A 21,691-nucleotide genomic window follows, 5' to 3' on the forward strand; every position below is an offset into this window, starting at 1 on the left:
TTATATAACTTTAAGAATTTTACAATCAGAAGAGAGACTTATGCGGTTATGCCTGTCTATTTTCTTCACTGAATATATATCAACATGAAAATGGTTTATCACTCTAAATAAATACTCGTGAAAGCTACTGGTGAGTAGTTAATCCCAGGACTATGACATTATTAATGTAAATAGATTGAAAATGTAGTAGTTTACTAATTTACACCTTCTGTCAAAAAGGGTATAAGTCACAATATGATCTACTGAATAGAAGTAGTCAATAAATCAATTCCGAATTGTTAACAAAGCTTCAGGCCTCACTTCCCTACTATGGGAAAAAAAATACATAAAAACTCCCTATCCTAATAATAGTTATAACGGATTAGTCTAACACCTACACGGATGCACTAGCTATCTCCTTCAGCAATTGGTCAAAATCTAAATCAGAACCCATAGAAGGCAGAATGCAGAAAGCAAAGTCAGAGTGAACAAATAAATCACATCTCATTTTCATAGAACTATTATATTATAAAGTACAAAGTATTACTAAATAGATTCTGAATATTGACACGGGTCTGCAAGAACTAATATATATACTAATGGAATAACAGATACATACCATTTGCGGACTAGTAAGGGACTTTAAGCACTCTATATACTGTTCAACGCCTTTATCAGATGGTTTCACATCCAGAGATGGGGTGGATTGAGAACCAGCCTAATCATCATTATGCTCATTCAAAGGGTTAGAGAACGGATTCAAATGAATTACATCTCCACTCAAAACATCTAACCAATCGTTGGATGAAGAGTTCGGTAGAGTCTTTGGTTGCACAATTTCACTAGATAACGAGGCACCACCAACAGCACTGGAATGAGGACCAGACAAGAAGGTATTCTGTTTCTGGCAAATGCGCGCTCAAGAAATCTTGCTCCATGGCTTTCATTTGTGAAAATGACTTTCCAAGGAAGTGACACTCCAAGAACCTCTACCTACAAAGAAATTATCATGCCACAGACAAGCAATGTAGTAAGTGTTTCTCAAACTATAATAAAGGGAGGCCAATATTAGAGAAAGAAACATCAATGATACAAAGAAGAATAAAATCAGAACACAATAGCGTGCAGTAAAGCAACGAAGTGAAAGCTCTTATAAAGCTTTCCTTACAAGCTCCTAAATTCTAGGAAGTTAGAGAAGCTAACATATGTCAGCATTGTAATAGTATAAAAAAATATTTTCTTCTTTAAAAATATTTTCTGTTGTAAGGCTTAACCTTCTTAGGTAGTATAAATTGGCTTAACCTAAATTCATATGTAACTAATTCATTTATTACAACATTCTTCTGGTTAGAGATTTTCTATCTCTATAATTCTCTCAATAAAACTAACTCATAAGCTAGTTTTGTCTTAAAGTTTTATGCATATTTTTCTTAAGATAATTCATCAAAGCTTGAACAAATTAATCCACCGTCCAAAACTTCACAGCAAAAAGCAAAGAAACCAGAGACATTTGATTAATTAACTGTAGTCCAGAGCCAAATAACAACCAACATTGACCCTATCACCCAATCACCCCAACGCTAAAATGAAATTAGATAGAATCATAGGTTATATGAAGACCGGATAAACTTAGTAGTAATATGAATAAGAGAATGAGGGAGATTTTCGTGACATTCATAAACAAAAAGATGACAATTTCTAAGAGAAACCTTCTAAAAGTTTTCTTCCATAACTTAAAAGCATATCGAAGCTTAAAATATATAGTTTAGTGAAGGTGACAGAACTTTCACATGAGAAATGTCTTCTAAGCTCGGGAAAAGGAATGCAGCATATCGCCATATTATCCCCTACAAGATATATGTGGTACATAAGATCATTGGCCAACTAGAGTCAAGTAGTAGATAGATAAACAATAATTCAAAAATCATTAGTAGTCAAAATTTAAGGAAGCCACCCTTCTACAATGAGGTCTCTCGCATCTAACGCAAATAATCTCAATGAGAGATGCAAGTCAGACAAGCAAGCATCTGTGCATAACAAAGAGTTTTTTTTTTTAAAAAAAAGGTCTTTCTTTTTGGCTTTAGGCCTACATTTGATTCAATTAACTGTAGTCCACACAGTTCACAACTTCACAATTACTTAATAGAAGCAAAAACTAAGACATAATTACCAGCAGAACTGCTTTGTACCTCACCAAGAGTTAATGGAGTTCTCCCAGAAGCAGCAGGATAGAAAGTAAGAACGACGACACGAGTAAGAAATTCCTACTCTCCCTCCCGTTCCTCAAAATCATACAACAGTGACAAGATTGATGCATCTGCACCATGAAGACGGACACCAGCTCCAGTCACAGCCATATCTTCTGAACTAACAGATCTAGGTAAAGATATTAAAATATTTGTCCCATTTTCACATTGAGGTATTGAAGCACCCTGAGAAGAATTCAAAACATTATGAGAAGAAAAACAAAAATCTTAGACATATCTACAACAGAAAGTATAGTTGCCTACAGGGAAAAAAAAACAACTCTGAATTAAAGATAAGAAAAGTAAAAAATAAAAAACTAACCTTAACTTCCAAAACCCCCCATCCTCAATCTACTATGAAATCCCAATAAAACCATTCTCACATCAACGTACTTATCTCCTTCGATTCCTAAAAGCATGAAACAATTTTTTGTTATTGTAAAATTCATTTAAATTGTCAGTTGTTTCTTCAATGTTTTGTTTTCCATAATTTGTTTTACACAGTTCATGATAAAGTAAAGTATTGTTTTATTTTAGGTAATAGATTGCAATGGTGTCGCAAGATGCAACTCTTGACAATGGTGGTATTCATGTACAAGCAGCTCTTGACTATTCAGCCTTGTCATACTGCAGGCATATGCTGAAATCTGGATTTCATGTTACTGCAATTAGACAACCAACTGTCCCTCCTAATTTATGCAAGTTTTCAGTTTTTTTCCTTTATTACTAACATTCTACATTCTGAGTTTCTGGATAACTTTTTAGTTCGAGTTCGCTCAGCAGTAAGTTGTGTTGTGTTGTTTATTTGTAGACTGTGAATAACTTTTAGCGTTGCTCATACAAGGAAGGATGTAAAGAAGCTTGTTGATGTGCTGTCCCGTTGCATAAACTTTCAAGATATTGATGTTGAAAGTACAAAGTTAGAGGCAAAGCTCTAGAATTTTTAACTCATACCCCATATTAGAGTAGATTGTTATGCATGAAAAAGAAAAAAAATAGGAGAGAAGATAATAGAATATGTTGTTAACTCAGACCCCATATTCTTTGGAAGACAACAAATTTTCTTATTGGTAAAAGATGTTAAAAAAATATATGACTTGTTATCTCGGAACAGTAGAAGTAGAGAAAACATGTTTAAACATACGGAAAAAAGGGGGAAAATAAGACATTTAAACTCCCTGGTTCCTCCCCTTCATTGTAGAAATCAGCAAACTATAATAGAAACAACAAGAAAGGGCACACTTGAACACCATTCCAACACTTCTACAAAAGCCTATAGGATTCTTGGAAAATTTCAACAGGAAACTATCACAATACCAGTCTACAGTAATTACTCCACTGACATGTAAAGATAATTATTCAGAATATAACCTATTCATAAGGATTGTCATCATCACCATGCTCGCACCCAAGTAACTAGGTATGAGATCCTAGCATCTTTTGTGAGTGGTAAACCAAGAATAAATTAAGAAGGTTGGATTGTAGGGAGTTAAAGAACACCTAGTGCCCCGCAATGACTCGGTTTTTTTGTACATATGTTGAGGATGTCGATCTCTAGAACATCTAATCGTTTATACACAGAAAACAAAAATACTCTGCATATCTAACAGATATAACAAACTATTCTACCCAATTTTAGCCCATAGCCAAACAACCAATTTCAAATTGAACTATACCAGTTGTAAGTTTCAAGTTTAATATTTCCAAAACGGAAATTTTATTCCAACTAAAAAGAATTTACTATTTAGTTTTCACATAAGTCAGAAATAACACAATCATGTTCTTTTTTATTTGGTTGATTTTCATGTTGGGAGATGTTTAATCATTTGATCATATCTTGATGTCTCATTCCTTGCAAATTAAATATCGACAGATAAATTATCAGATACCTTGCAAATTGAATATTGGCAAATTAAATATTATCAGATACCTTGCAAATTAAACAAGCCCTGTGAAACTTTCAGCAAATTGGAAATTGAAAGAAAATTGAAAGAAAGGTATAATAATACAACAATCATACCGAAATTTTCAAAGAAATTTGAAAGAAATGTATAATTTGATGAATATGAGAAATTCGTTTACCTTGGAAATTCAGCCCTTAAATTCGTTTATCTGATGGGATTTTCCGCCACAATGACTCGTGAGAGGATGAAGATGGATAAATTAGCAAACAATTGGAAATATTAGATTAAATTGACAAAAAAGAAAAACAAAAAACAGAGCAGATCGAGCAGCATATATAGGAATTGAATTGAAGGTTGACAAAGGGACGAACCTGAAGACAATGGCCGGCGAGAGGATTATGGCAGAAACCGATTTTTAGAGAAGAACGATTTACGGTTTAAACGTGGCTGGGAGGGCTGAGTAGTGGGAGCGCGATTTGGTTTTCCTCAAAACTGAAAGAAATAGCATCACGTGCTTTTCACGTGGTTTATCCACGCTTCTTGGACGCTTCAACACGTCCCCACATTGTTCGACTTCTACAAGCGTCGAGGCCACACGAAAATTTTCTTCCCCCCAAACTCACTACCTTTGGCATCGAGGACTAAGCGTCCAGAAAGGTCATGTTTTGTAGTAGTGTGGGGGAAAAATGAATGCTCAAGTTTTAATTTAAATTCAACTTTAGGTAGTCAAAATCAATGGCATTGGAGTTTACCTGCTGCTGGACGAACAGCTTGAGTCTAGGAAGAGATGCAGAGCTATCCTGGTGAGCAGTTGAGCTATGCCTGAATATGCCTGAGATACTTTCAGCAAAAGAAGCAGCTGAATTGATGTTAAAACAAGCGTCGACCCTAGTTTGATCCCCATACTGCTTCCTGAACTTTCCGTACATGCTGGAATGTATAGCACAATGAACCAAATAAATCAGCAAAGATATGACTCTTTTTCCTGGAACTTGAAGGAACATTATCACCATATCCTATTGCTATAATCTTTGATATCGTGTCTTCACCATGAAGCCAGGCACCGAAGTTGCTATACCTGATCGACATATGACAACAAGTGAAAGGATAGATTGACATATCTTTAAGGTAAAATAAAGTAGAAGAATGGCTTGATTTTGTGATCTGAATCAGAGCAGTATAAGTGTGGATAGCATGTCAAAATCCAGCAACTACAGTATAGGTTATTTTTACACATCAAATTTGCTTCTGGTAATGATCCCATGTCAATAAGAAAGAAAATTTCCCCATAACAAAATTTGTAAGAATGTTTGTTGAACACGTTCATCATAATCAGTACAAAGATTCCCCCCATTATGGCCACAGACAATTGAAGGATATGTTGTAGGTAGGGAAAAACTACCAACAAATAAGAAGGAAATGATAAAAATTAACGGTTACCAAACAAAAACCATGATAAAATCTAGAATTTAACATGAGAAAGGTTTTGAACAAGCCAGAAATGTACAGTTCATGACGATAATAAACCATTAAGACATGTAATTTTAACACATAAATAAACAATAAAAAGCTACAAAGATTAAGAGCACCAAAAAGGGCAACTAAACATAAAATAATTATGAACATAACATCTATATCAACCCAATTAAACATATTGGTTAATTGAACTAAGAGAAAACTTAAATTACGAATTGGTATTCTAGCCTATTTCAAAAAAAAAATTACAATTAGTGATAATTAGATGAACATAAAGACAGGCTAGAAATTGTTACCGTCAGACTTCTATTAAAGGACATGAAAAACTAGATGTGGAAAATTTTCGATTTGAGAGATATAATTATAGCACCCTGGAAAATTAGAACATGAGAGGAGATAAAAAAATAATTGATACATGAAGGACATATATTCTTCGAGCAAGGAAATTAACTCCATAATATGTAGATCCCAAAGTTTGGAAGCGGTAGAGCATTAGGTTGAACCCAAAAACGAGGGTTAGGGTTAAAGTTGAGAACAAACAATGAGAGTGAGAAGTTTTCTTTTTTATTATTATCATAAGTACTGACGAGACAAGCGGACTAAACAGTAGAACACGTGCAGGAAAAGTGGCCATTTACTAAGTTCTCGACGTGGAATACTGACGAGACATTAGTAGACAGTGAAAAGCGTCGCCAAAACGCGCTAATTGTTATTTTAATCTGACGGGTCAAGCCAGGTGTCGAGGGAGAATCGTCGAGAAAGCACACTATTTGTAGTAGTGTTTAAATTCATGGCTTAGAGTACTGCAAAAGAACTATACAAGGACTCTAATCATAATTAAGCCAATCAACAAATGAACTTAACACCTTCACTAATATATGTTTGTCAGACAACGTAGTTCCTAATAAGTAACGGCAGGGGCCTAGTTAGGGACGCAAACTTCATAACAGGAAGAGTACTACAAATATGCAATGTGTACCGAGTTATCGACATTACCAATCATATTTGTTACTCAAGGATTTATACATTCTGTTAAGATTTACTTTAATACTTGGTAAAATAATTCATTACTTCTGCATCAGTAAATACATATCTAAGTCAAAAGATCCCGGATATGCTTATATTGCCAAAAACAAACCAATATGTCAGACCAGAATTAGCAAGATCATTACAGTGAGCTATAGACAAAAATTTGGCATATGGCCGACCTAGTACAGAGGACCACAAAGCTAGTTCAGTACATTCAGAGCTGGGGTACACAATGGTTGTCCAAAATGTGCACCCATTCAGCTCTAAAAGTAGAGTTCCCTATCTAACTAGTACACTAAAACAACCAAATATATTAAACAATTAAACCAGTAACCTATATACCCGTTTATGTTGCATTGTCATGAATTTAGTATAAAAATTTTAGACAACATTACCGCGTAAAACTAAACTTTGTAGCATCCTTAGACAGACTTAATAGAAAAGTTGTCAACTATTAGAAAACTATGTAACCTGAAATTGAACTCACCGCGTTTCCTATACTAGAAAACTCCGTAACCTGAAATTTATAAAAGTCATCTTTTGGTCTAGGATTTCGTAATTGCAAGTACTCTGATAGTTAACAACTATGGTGTATTGTACAGTTTGCATCACATTTTAAGATGGTTCTGTAGATACCAAAAAAAAAATTGTGGTTGACCCGACCTCTTGTGGTCTATTGGATAGGAGATACATGACCAAATCAGCTTATCACGCCATCAGGAACTCCAAGGAAGAAACTTAGGGAAAGTTCTAGCACCTAACAAGCTACAAATACAAAATGCTAAACTGGAATTTTATTAACTCATTTTTCCAGTAGAGAGGATGCTTGAGCAAAAAATCATTTCTATCGGTCCTACTTAAACTGCATGCAGATTCTAAGATGAATAAAACCACAACACCTATTCACATAATGATGTAGTCTTTGAAAGTTCAATCTTCAATGACTAATGTTAATTCCTTTAAACAAAACTTCACTTAGTATGCAACCATAAAAGCATTTCAGATGCCGCTTGTAGAAAATCATAATAAAGGACATACTCCCTCCGTCCCTTAATACTCGCACCGGTTTGACCGGTGCGGAATTTAAGACAATTTAATTGACTTATTAATTTAATAGGTGTTAGTTGATAGTGGGGTATTCTTTTTAATGTAGTTAGTGGGAAATGTGTAAGGGGTGAAGATTGGTGAGTCGGGGGTGTGAATTTTTAAATGATTTTTTGTAGGAAATAGGGGTGTAGGTGGGTTAGTAGGTAAGTATGAGAAATAATATAATATTGGTAAATATTTCCATTTATAGAAGCGCTACAAGTATTAAGGGACGGCTCGAAAAGGAAAGCGGTGTGAGTATTAAGGGACGGAGGGAGTATATTCATTAGTTGGATCAGAACGACCTCATTAATCTGGAATCTAACAAGAACCCTAAAACCGACTTCTTACATTAAAAATCAGCTGCATGTAGAGAAGTTTATTGTTCACTAGATATCAGTAGCCTAATCCATCTAGGAAAACAAATTAGGATATTGGTTGCAAGGGGAAGTCTTCTTTCTTAGAGCCTTCTTACTCAATTGAAAAAGTGTATTATTATAGCTGAACAATCACAACCAAGAGAACAATGTCTTAAGCTCATCTCTTCTAAACTAAAAAACTGCCAAGTTCCGATATGAGGCATTAATCATGACATATAAGAAAATAGCAGTGACGCTATTGACAGTAGGAAAGTTTCACCAATAAGTAGTTACTGTTTTTTAGGAAGCACAGAGCCACAGACTGAGTTTCAGAGAGGAACTGAAAAACTTGGCAGTGAATGGAAACAAAAAGAAACATATATAACTAAGAAAGAACACACCAATCTTAAACTAAAGTGAGATATAGCCATGTAAAATATCATATTAATTTCTGTCAGTTTTTAATTTCTTCACACATATGAATATATAGCCATGTAACACGTCATAGTATTCTGTTGTCTTAGACCATGTTCAGCATCTGATGAATGTAGGGAGAGACAAAAAAGTCAAACTTAGCACAGAAACAACATATAACCGAGTACTATACTCCATAGTTGTTAACTTGAAACCCATCAGAACATAGGATTTAAGAGCATATACAAAGTACTATACTCTGTAGTTGTTAACTTGAAACCTATCAGAACACAGGATTTAAGATCATATACAAAGTAGTATACTCCGTACTTGTTAACTTGAAAGTTGAAACCCATCAGAATGCTAATGCTCATTAATTAACAGAATTTGCTACAGTTAAGAACATAAAGTACACAGGCTACTAATTTAACATACCAAGTACACACCCACAACTGTACTAATTAAAGTGAAGGCGCACAATTCAATTTTATTACGAAGCATCAAGATATACTTTGACAGACATACATAGAATTTAAGTGTGATAGGCAACATATTAAGCAATCCAATCAAGCCATTGTTTAGAACGAATTGAAGTGTAAGAAAAAGTAAAAAAAAAATGCAGAATCCAAGAAAAAAGAAAGGAGCAATTATGTATGCAATTCAAAGAACTTACACAAAAACAGAACATGTACCTCTAGCCCAGAAATTTCAGCAGACAATTGAGGATTATACGCTTCAACATCTCAGCAATTTCTAGCGAAATTCAGTCTTGTTCCCACCACTGTGACTCGTTGTGAAGAAGATAAAATTGAAAATATCAGATCAATGAAGAAAAAATTAAGAAAAACATAAACGGCAGAGAACATTAATTATCAGTCCACCGAATCACAATTTTTATCAACAACAAGAAATTAAAAAACACAACTCACACAATTAATCATGAACAAGAAATTTATTTTTTTAAAAAAAATAAGAAGAACATCAGAGAAGCAGAGAAACGGACAAACCTGAGCATCAATGGAGATTTCGGATTTGCAGATGGGAAGTAATTGAGTTTTAGATAATTTAATGTTTGCAATGACGGTTTCTCTCGAGCTGAGAGTTTTAGCGGAATAGGGATTGTAAGCGCTGAATTTATTTTTCTTCAGAATTTTAAGCGCTCAATTGTAATTTATTTCTTTTCTTTTTTTATTCAATTTTAGGACAACGCTCGGTAGAGTATAACACGTGCAAGGCACGCTTTTTCTCGACGTCTAAAGTCGTCGCCGAAACCCTCGACGAAGGAACGCGTCGAGAAAGCGTTGTCGTCAAAATTGTCGACTACTTTAGGCGTCGACGATACACGGAACTTAATTTCGCACCCAACGCCTACCCCCTGGCGTCGAGGCCACAGCGTCTTGAAACACCTTGTTTTGTAGTAGTGTGACAAGAGCCACGTACTGGGGGAGATTAGTTACCACTCAGAAAATCTGGTTAGGAAAGAAAGAAGATTAACAATTAAGGCTATGATATATGATATATACATGTGTGTCTACTGTAAGGCTATGATATTGTGTCTTTAAGGCTATGAGAATATTTTACCTAATTTATAATCATTCAAGCATTGTCCTCCATATTTATAACGCAGTAACGATGTCCCCATCTTATTGTCTCAATATCCAACTCCTCAACTTCCAAACAATAGATGTGAGTTTTCATCACCTGTAATTCCCTGTGATCAACTTAAGATAGCATCAAGAAGATTTTGTTTGATAAGTACGGAAAATGGAGCTGAAATAAACACAAAACAGAACATTTTTTTTTTAATTTCTTAATTTTATATCGTGTTTGATTTAGGAGACTAAAATTCATCGTTTTTTCCAACGGACATTGCGCGGTCCGGATCCTATTTTAGCAAAAGATCAATTATTTGTTCAAAGGCATCGGACTATGATGACTCACACTTTGTGGCTACGCCCAATTGGTGTTCTCCAACGAATTTTTAATCGGTTCAGTCTCTCGTTAGGAGATTGATACATCAACCCACCGGGTTGTTTAACCAGATAAGGTGGACAATCCATGTGGATATAAGGGGAAGATGTGGACATAGTTAAGATCAAGGTGGAATGAGAATGCATTTAATGAAGGTTGCAGCATTGAGGAGAATATTTCAAGTTACTAAACACATAAAAACATGGATAATTAATTATGTCGATTTTTCTTTCTTCAAAAACAATTCTCTTCGATCCCCTAATTAATTCTGAATGTTTTGGGGGAAAAAACGCTAGTACCTTCCAGAAAAAACAAAAAAAAACGCAAGTACTCTTCCACGGGAAGGGGAAAACCGAAAAACTCATGTTAAAGAGTTGTATTCTTGAGTGACGAAATTCTTTTGATGAAATTAAAGGGAGGCATTTTTTATGAAATAAAACCTTCTGTAACAATTTTGCTTTATTTTTTTATTTTTATAATGTTAATAGAAACAAAATTTTAATTGCAAATTGTTTGTTATTTAGGAAAAACAAAACGCGTATTATAATCATATATATATATATATATATATATATATATATATATATATATATATATATATATATATATATATATATATATATATACTACCTCCGTTCCTAAATGATCTTTACGGTTACTATTTGCACGGTAATTAAGGAATTTTGGTGAACATGTGATGGTGGGGTAACAAATGGAAAATGAGTGGCTATAAATTGTCCAATAATGTGAGTGGGTGGAAACTAATATTAAAGTATTGTGAGTGGGTAAGTTATGGTGGGCCAAATAAGAGTAAAATGGAATAAAGTAGGAGTGTAAAGAACTTTCAGGAACGGACTAAAACGGAAAGCGTAAAGAACTTTTAGGAACGGAGGTAGTATATATATATATATATATATATATATATATATATATATATAAAGGAGGCATATTTGCTGAAATATTAGATCGCCACCTAAGATTACTAATGGTTTCGGCCAATGAAAAATAAGATTTCTAATTTATTTTTGAATTAAAAAAATTGATTGCCACGTAGATAATTAGGTGCCATGTAGATAGTTTAATTAATTAATTGTTAATATATACCACTCCATCTAAAATCAATCACTCTAAAAATTAAAAAATAAATCTAAAATAAAATTCACCAAAATCAAACACTAATCTAAAATAAAATAAATAAAATTCAATTTAAAATCAACATTAATCGAATATTAGAGTGCCACGTAGGAAATATTATGGTTTATGCCAATGAAAAATAAGATTTCTAAATTAATTTTGAATTAAAAAATTCGAGTGCCACATAGATAAATAATTAATTGTCACGTAGAAATTTTTATCAATTAATTATTCTTAGTACGTATATACAATTTCATCCAATAACAAACACTCTCATAATTAAAAAAAAATCTAAAATGAAATTCAATGCAAAATCAAAAACTAATCTAATATACATATATAAAGGAGACATATTTGCTGAAAGATTAGAGCGCCACCTATGATTACTAATGGTTTCGGCCAATGAAAAATAAGATTTCTAATTTCTTTTTGAATTAAAAAATCAAGTGTCACGTAGATATTTAATTAGGTGTCACGTAGATATTTTAATTAATTAATTATTAATATATACAACTACATCAAAAATCAAACACTCTAATAATTAAAAAATAATCGATTGCCATAGATATTTTAATTAATTAATTAATCTAATATACATATATAAAGGAGGCATATTTGCTGAAATATTAGAGCGCCACCTAGGATTACTAATGGTTTCGGCCAATGAAAAATAAGATTTCTAATTTCTTTTTGAATTAAAAAAATCAAGTGCCACGTAGATATTTAATTAGGTGTCACGTAGATATTTTAATTAATTAATTATTAATATATACAACTCCATCGAAAATCAAACACTCTAATAATTAAAAAATAATTGATTGCCACGTAGATAATTAATTAGATGCCACATAAATATTTTAATTAATTAATTAATTACTAATATATACAACTCCATCTAAAATCAAACACTCTAATAATTAAAAAATAAATCTAAAATAAAATTCATCCAAAATTAAACAATAATCTAAAATAAAATAAATAAAATTCAATTTAAAATCAAACATTAATCCAATATTAGAGCGCCACGTAGAAAAATCTAATGGCTTCGGCCAATGGAGGAATATTTGCTGAAATATTAGAGCGCCGCCTACGATTACTAATGGTTTCGGCCAATGAAAAATAAGATTTCTAATTTCTTTTTGAATTAAAAAAATCAAGTGCCACGTAGATATTTAATTAGGTGTCACGTAGATATTTTAATTAATTAATTATTAATATATACAACTCCATCGGGAATCAAACACTCTAATAATTAAAAAATAATCGATTGGCACGTAGATAATTAATTAGGTGCCACATAGATATTTTAATTAATTAATTAATCTAATATATATATATAAAGGAGGCATATTTGCTGAAATATTAGAGCGCCACCTAGGATTAGTATTGGTTTCGGCCAATGAAAAATAAGATTTCTAATTTATTTTTAAATTATAAAAACCGAGTGCCATGTAGATAAATAATTAGGTGCCACGTAGATACTTTAATTAATTAATGATTAATATATACAACTCCATACAAAATCAAACACTCTAACAATTAAAAAATAAATCTAAAATAAAATTCATCCGAAATAAAACACCAATCTAAAAAATAAAATTCATCTAAAATTAAACACTAATCTAAAACAAATTCAATCCAAAATCAAACACTAATAATATTAGAGCACCACGTAGAAAATCAATGGTTTCGACCAATGAAAAATAAGATTTCAAAATTATTTTTGAATAAAAAATGTCGAGTGCCACGTAGATAAATAATTAGGTGATAAGTATATATTTTTATAAATTAATTATTAATATTACGCGTATACAATTTCATCCGAAGTCAAACACACTAATAATTAAAAATAAATATAAAATAAAATTTAATCCAAAATAAAAAAAACTAATCTAATATAATATATAAAATATAAAAGTTTGTATATATAAGAGTTTAATTTTAACTTAACATTTTAGTAGAATCCGTGCATCGCACGGGCTAAAATCTAGTCTAATCTAATACAAAGAATATAAAATTGGTATATACATAAGACTTTTATTTAAACATAACAATTTAATAGAATCCGTGCATCGCAGTGGCTAAAATCTAGTAAGAAAAAATAGGGACATGAAACATGTCATATCACAACTACATGTCTACATTATTCACATTAACTTATATAATTCCTCCATTCTTATTTATATAACACAACTAGTTAGTGGCCCGGACGATGCACGGAGTGTTGCACATAGTTTAATTTTTTTTTTTGTTCATTTCAAATTTATTTATAAATTTCTTTATATATGGAATTTGAGAATAATATGAATTTTATTATATATGCAGTTTAAGAATAAAATTGTTTAACAACAATTGTTGTACTAAATTTTTGAGTAACTTTTTATTTGTATAAAACTCTATTTTTTGTACTACTTTACTTACAACTTTTTTTTAAAAAAAAACTTATTACAATTTTATATTAAGTTACAAAGTCGAAACACAATTTAGATGAAAAAAAACATTTGATTGGTTTTAAAAAAGCGCAACATTTTTTTCCCTATTCTCTTCTCTGTAAATTCCATGGTTTTATGTTTGACCTAAATAAATTTTTAGTAAACATAAATATTTTGATTACTAAAAGATAGAAATTAAGAAAAAAAAAATTGTTATCATAAATTGCTACAGAGTACTCAAATACATGAATTTGGGCATTAAATTTTTATACATTCACAAGAACGTATTTTCTCCATTTTAGTTGTTTTAAAGTCACAAGTTATATCGTTGGAGTGATGGATAAAACTTAACATTAACATATAAGAGGTCACGAGTTCGAGGATGGGTAGCAACATTTTTTTCGTGAGGACGCAATCAACAATCATGTGTGTATGGCGTGGCGCTACGATGTCATTTCACTTGCCAAGTCATCGTGACACATGGAGAGATGTCATAAATTGCCTTGCAGATTTAATAATATATATAGATATAGATTGGATTTTGGACACTATACACAAGCTCGTTTGACTTCCTTTTGTGATTTATACTTGAGAAAAAACATACCCATCACTACAAGAAATAGTACTATTAACGACGGGAAATCCCGTCGCGAAAGACCAATAATCGTTGATTAACGACGGGATTTCCTGTCGCGAACCCGTCATAAAAGAGGGCCGTCGTTAATAGAAATCGCGTCGTAAATTCGTCGTAAACCCGTCGTAAACCCGTCGTAAAAGACATTTGCGACGGTTATTCCCGTCATTGTTTGGTTGTTAGCCCCGTCGCAAAAGGCTTTTGCGACGGGATTTTTGACCCGTCGTAATTAGGTTGTCGTTAAAGACACAATTTCTTGTAGTGCATGTAGGATCTTATTAGATTCGTCTCAATGAATATTTTTTAAATATTAACTTTTTATAATTTTTTCTTATATATGATTAAAACAAGATAATTCTTAACTAAACCTAAAAAAAATCTAAAGTAAAACTTATAAAATCTTAAGTAAACTTAGAAACATGTAACTAAATCTTCTGAAATCATAACTAAAACTACGAAATTAACTAAAACTTCTAAAATCATAACTAAAATCCAGAAAATCTTAACTAATTGGTTTCAATGTTAACTAATTGATTCCATTGTTTAACTATTTTGTTCGATTGTTTAACTAATTGGTTTCATTGTTTAACTAATTGGTTTCATTGCTTAACTAATTAGTTTCAATGTTTCCCTAATTGGTTTAAGTGTTTAGCTAATTGAATTTAAGTGATTAACTAATTGGTTTCATTACTTAACTAATTGGTTCAATTGTTTAACTAATTCGATCCATTGCTTAACTAATTGGTTTCATTGCTTAACTAAAAATCATAAAATCTTAACTAATTGATTTCATTGCTTAACTAATTAGTTACAATGCTTAACTAATTGGTTCAATTGTTTAACTAATTCGATCCATTGCATAACTAATTGGTTCCATTGGTTAACCAAAACTCATAAAGTCTTAACTGATTGATTACTAATTGGATTTAACTTTTAAGTGCTTAACTAATTGGTTCTAGTGCTTAACTAATTGGTTCAATTTCTTAACTAATTGGTACATTGCTTAACTAATTATTTTCAGTACTTTCTTTATATCTGTAAACCTATAGGTTTCAATGCTTAACTAATTGGTTTCATTGCTTAACTAACTGTTTCATGGCTTAATTAGTTGGTTTCATTGCTAACAAATTGGTTCCACTGCTTAACTAATTGGTTCCATTGCGTAACTAATTGGTTCCATTGCTTAACTAACTGTTTCCATTGCTTAACTAATTGGTTCCATTGCTTAACTAACTGTTTCCATTGCTTAATTAATTGAATTTCATACTTAACTAATTAAATTAGTTGGTTCCATTGTTTTAACTAATTTGTTTCATTGCTTAACTAATTTGTTGAATTATAATGTAAGTTAACAAAAATAAATATAAAATCAAGTATTTTATGTTTTATACTCCGTATTTCTTTTATATAAAAATACAAGAGAGGCAAATCAGATAACGATATTCTCGTCAGATTCACATCAATTTCACTTTTTTTTATATGGTGTATGCGAAATTTAAGTTGCAACTAACATAAGACCATTGTTTTATTTCTTTATGAGGTTGGTTACGGATGAAAAAAACAATCATATCCCATTTTAGAGAAGGAATTGTTTAAAGGATGCAAGAGTTACTGGATAGTGGAGGAAAGTTGTACCACATTGATATAGAAGAATAGGAAGAAGCAAAAAGGAAGTTATAAAACTCTTTAGATAGTTTTTTCATGCATGTAACCATCCCACATCGTTTAGGAGTATGGGGGCGACTAAACACAAAATATAAAATCAAACTATGTAACATCACACTTATACTAGAGGTGCTTATTCTGCTTAACCATGAAGCCGATCTTCAAGCCAGGTTGTTGATTCTTGGTTTTGATGATGACAAGCTTACCTTCTACTAATAGTTCGTTTTGGAGAATGTCAGGAACAGGTTAATATCTAAGAAGAACAAATGCAAAACCGAAGCAAGCTAGGGAGCTATGAAGTAATCAAGTTCAAAGTACGTGGCAAGATTAAATCAAGGATCAAAACAAGCAAATTCTATAAGTGTCGAAATGTATAAGACCAGCGTAATTTAGTGCAAGCTTAGTATGGGAACATAGTATTTTGAAGAGTCCTAGTTATATCATGAAACAAAATAAATCAGTTTTAATTTTACAAAAAAGATAAACGTCAAAGTTTTTAAACTGATTTTACAAAACTGTTTGAAGTTATACTCTTGAATTTGAGTTAACATATAACTCTCAAATACGAAAAGATTGATTTTACCTAAACGCGTTTGAAGTAGGATTTGCGAAAATCTATCTATTAAAAAGAGTCCTAAACTGTGTTGGATTTGAATCTAGGGTAAACACTTAGATTCTTATAAATACAACCTATGTTCTTTGCGAAACTTTTTATCAGACTTATTTACATCAACCGGAAGCTTTCAGGTATCACCCTTAAAGTCTTAATCTTTAAAGAAGTCTGTTCCTGTTCCCATATAGAGCAGTATTTGTTACTTGGTCTTATATCGTCTGTTAGTAGTTAATTAATTCTTATACGTTTGATTAAAGTGTTGAGTTATTGTATGATAAGCCTGAGTCAGGCTTACTTGAGCAAGAGAGAAGATCTCACGAGAGATCAGTGAGTAGGAACAGTTGAGGGACTGTTTCCATAAGGGAAGGAACAAAGAGGGTTGTTCCTAGTCATCTGCAATCAGAGGCGATTGGCAGATTGTGGCCCGAGTAGATTAGGTTTGTAAAGAAAATGAGTTGTTTTGCCTAATTAGTGAAAGTGTTTAAGTCCCCAAAGGGGCCGTGGTTTTTTCCTCTCTATTGGGCCTAGAGAGTTTTCCACGCTAAATCTTGCTTGCATATTTTACTATTTCTGTTCCTAGTAGTTTAATTTTTATAAATACGTAAAATATCAATTCACCCCCCCTCTTGAGGAACTCTGTAAAACTAACAATTGGTATCAGAGCCAGAACCCTTTAAACTGCAGGTAACGCTGACGGGAAAAACGATTCTGAAGCTATGAACACTACGGAGAAACTAGAAGAGGGATACTCAACACAACGACCTCCAATGTTTAGTGGCAAATACTATTCCTACTGGAGAAACAGGATGGAGATTTTCATTAAGGCTGAAAACTATCAAGTATGGAGAGTGATTGAAGTAGGAGACTTCCAAGTCACTAAGCTGAATACCTCTGGGGAAACTGTTCCCAAACCTGTTGCTGAATTTGACAAAGCCGATTATGAAAAGCTTGAACTCAATGCCATGGTTGTCAAAATCCTTCATTGTGGACTAGGTCCAAATGAACACAACAGAGTAATGGGCTGCAAGAACGCGAAGCAGATTTGGGATCTGCTTCAGGTTACTCATGAAGGAACAAACAAAGTTAAGAGATCGAAGATTGATCTCTTAATGCACCAATACGAGCTGTTCACCATGAAGACATCTGAAACGATTCAAGACATGATCACTCGTTTCACAAACATTATCAATGAACTAAATTCTCTTGGCAAAATCATAACTCCTGAGGAACAAGTCAGGAAGGTCCTAAGAAGTCTACCACAAGATCCCTGGATGGCTAAAGTCACAGCCCTCCAGGAAACTAAAGACTTCACCAAATTTAACCTGGAACAACTGGCTGGATCTCTCCTAACTCATGAACTGCAATTGAACGCACGACCTTCAGAGAATACCAAAAATAGAGCTCTTGCTCTAAAAACCGAAAATAATGAAAACTCTGAAGAAGATGAAGAGACAGCTCTGTTTGCTAGGAGGTTCAGAAGATTGTTTAGGAACTACAAAGATGTGGAACACAGAAGTAAACCAAATCGAAAGTTCTCTAAAACCGACACTGGATGCCATAAGTGTGGAAACTTGGAACATCGCATTAGGGAATGTCCTCTTAGGGATCAAGAACGAGGAAAAGGAAAGGAAACAGCAAAAGACAGATTCAAAGACAACAGAAACTCCTTTTCCAAAACTGAGGTAAGAAAAGCCATGATTGCTGCATGGGGAGATACTTCTTCTGATGAGGAACAGGAACAACCCAACGAAGAAATTGCTCACCCGTGTCTTGTAGCTGAACATGAAGAAGACGAATCAGACTCAGAATCTGACAAATTCCAGGCAAGTCTTGTTCATATTAAAAGTAGGCTTGAATCCATGTCTAAAGTAGAATTGTTTGACTTACTTTCTTGTCTCACTAGTGACTATGAGGATCTCCTAAAAGAAAAACTAGACTCAGACAGAAAACACCAAGACATTGTCAATAAACTCACAGAGGAGTTAGAATGGACCAGAAACTCAAACTTAGATATTGACAATCGTTTCTTTAAACTCTTCGATCAGAACCTTCATATAAAAGAAATGTGTGAAGTCTTACGCAATGAAAACTCCTGGCTAAAACAAGATCTGATTGACCTAGAAATAGCCAAAACCAAGAACCTCTATAAAGCAGAACTAGAAAAAGCTCAGTTAGAACTAGTAAAAATTCACCAAGAAAAGACCCATCTAGAAAGTGAATTGGCTAAAAGGACCAGACACAGAATAGAGGTAACACCAAAATGGATAGAAGAAGCTAGAACCAAACGCACAGAAGGTTTAGGTTTTAACCACAAAAAGCATCATCCTAGAAAAACCAGAGTAGATTTATACAGTGACATAGTATGCACCTTCTGTGGTCAAATCGGTCATTATAGAGTATCTTGCCCTAAAAACCAAAGGTACTTGGAAAAGAACATCGAATTACCAAAACTAAATGGGTAAAGAAAAGTGATTTGATTCCAAGTAAGGAACCCAAGCTATGTTGGGTTCCTAAAAACTCTAACTAAAAACTTCATGCAGGTCGAAGTGAGGGGGAACAGCACATGGTACCTAGACAGTGGTTGTTCCAAGCACATGACGGGAGACAGAAATAGATTTCTCTCACTCACGACCTACGAAGGTGGAACTGTGACTTTTGGCGATAATAAGAAAGGTAACATCATTGGCATTGGTAAGGTCGGTAAGTCAAAGTCTCACTCCATCGATAATGTGTTTTTAGTTGAGGGACTAGGTCATAGTTTATTAAGCATTTCTCAATTCCGTGACAAAGGTAATTATGCAAAATTCTTCTCAAATAAATGTCTAATCATCAATAGTAACACAGAGACAGTGATCTTAGAGGGACAGAGGAAAGGGAACACATATGTGGTTAACCTCAACTCGGTTCCTCACTCCAATCTAACCTGTCTCAGTGTTATTGAAGATGATCCTTTGTTATGGAACAAAAGATTTGGTCATGCTAGCTTTTCTCTAATGAACAAATTAAAATTGAAAAATTTAGTCACAGGTCTTCCAAATACAAAGTTTGCAAAACAATCAGTCTGTGATGCCTGTATCAAAGGAAAGCAAGTAAGAACGTCCTTTAAATCAAAGGGGGTAATCAGTACAACAAGACCACTGGAGCTGATCCACATGGATCTGTGTGGACCAATGAGGACTCAGAGCAGAAGTGGAAAGAAGTACGTACTCGTAATTGTAGACGATTTCTCAAGATACACATGGGTGATCTTCCTATCCAACAAGGAAGAGACGTTTGAAGAAATCTTGGCTTTCGCCACGAAGGTTCAACGACAAAGCAGTCATAAACTGGTCCACATCAGATCAGATCATGGTACAGAATTTCAAAATAAAAGATTTGATGATCTATGTAAAGGTTCAGGAATAGATCACAACTTCTCTGCTCCCAGAACACCTCAACAAAACGGTGTTGTAGAAAGAAAGAACCGAACTCTTGAAGACATGACAAGGACTATGTTGATTGCTAGTGGACTTCCAAAAAGTTTCTGGGCCGAAGCTCTAAATACAGCATGCTATGTGCTCAATCGAGTGCTAATTAGAGCAATCAAAAACAAAACTCCATATGAACTGTACAAAGGAAGAAAACCCTCTATAACTCATCTTAGAATCTTTGGTTGCAAGTGTTTCGTTCACAACAATGGAAAGGATCAACTGGGAAAATTTGATGCACGAAGTGATGAAGCAATATTCCTAGGATATGCCTCAAACAGTAAAGCTTATAGAGTATTCAACAAAAGGACCATGTGCATGGAAGAAAGCATACATATTATATTTGATGAAACTGACTCCCAAAACTATGTTGCAGGTACAACTTCTGATGGAAACTTCGAACTAGGACTCACTAGAGAAACAGAAGACGAAGAGATAAGGAAAAGTTCCCAATCAAAAGAACAAACTCAAGTCGAAGAAACATCTGAAGATAACATAGTTGAAGAGGAACCAGTACAGGCCGAAGATCATGCAGAAACAAATGAGCAAGTTGAACAGTCTGTTGTGGAAACAACTACACCTTTCCAACCCAGACCTTGGAAACATCAAAGCTCACATCCCCTTGACAAAATAATCAGTGATCTTGGACGTGGAACTACGACCAGATCCCAACTCAAAAACTTTTGTGCTTTCTATGTTTATTTATCCATGATTGAACCTAAAAATTACAAAGAAGCACTAACTGATTCTGATTGGATCATTGCCATGCTGGAGGAGCTTAATGAATTCGAAAGAAATAAAGTATGGCATCTTGAGCCTATACCATTGAACAATCGAGTAATAGGTCTCAAGTGGGTATTTCGAAATAAACAAGATGAACATGCTACGATTACCAGGAACAAGGCCAGATTAGTTGTCAAGGGATACAACCAACAAGAAGGAATAGACATTGAAGAAACATTTGCTCCAGTTGCCAGAATGGAAGCAATACGCATACTAATAGCATTTGCATCATATATGGGATTCAAACTCTATCAAATGGATGTAAAATGTGCCTTCCTAAACGGTATTCTCAAGGAAGAAGTCTATGTGGAACAACCTCCAGGCTTTGAGGATCCAGAATATCCCGCACATGTCTACAAACTAGATACGGCACTGTATGGACTGAAACAAGCACCAAGAGCCTGGTATGAACGTCTCTCACACTTTTTACTAGACAATAAGTTCAATCGAGGTAAGGTTGATAGAACTCTGTTCCTTAAGTCAAGAAATACAGACATAT

General features: G+C 33.4%; 1 protein-coding gene across 1 annotated transcript; it reads left to right on the forward strand.

The window, feature by feature from the left end:
- Positions 1–17,658: 17,658 nt before the first annotated feature.
- Positions 17,659–19,404, forward strand: LOC110785299 (uncharacterized). The gene has a single exon (XM_021989735.2). It carries the CDS (start codon positions 17,659–17,661, stop codon positions 19,402–19,404), a length of 1,746 nt encoding a protein of 581 aa, XP_021845427.2.
- The last annotated feature ends 2,287 nt before the right edge of the window (positions 19,405–21,691 follow it).

Source organism: Spinacia oleracea, chromosome 4 (assembly GCF_020520425.1).
Source record: "Spinacia oleracea cultivar Varoflay chromosome 4, BTI_SOV_V1, whole genome shotgun sequence".
Lineage (NCBI taxonomy): Eukaryota > Viridiplantae > Streptophyta > Magnoliopsida > Caryophyllales > Amaranthaceae > Spinacia > Spinacia oleracea.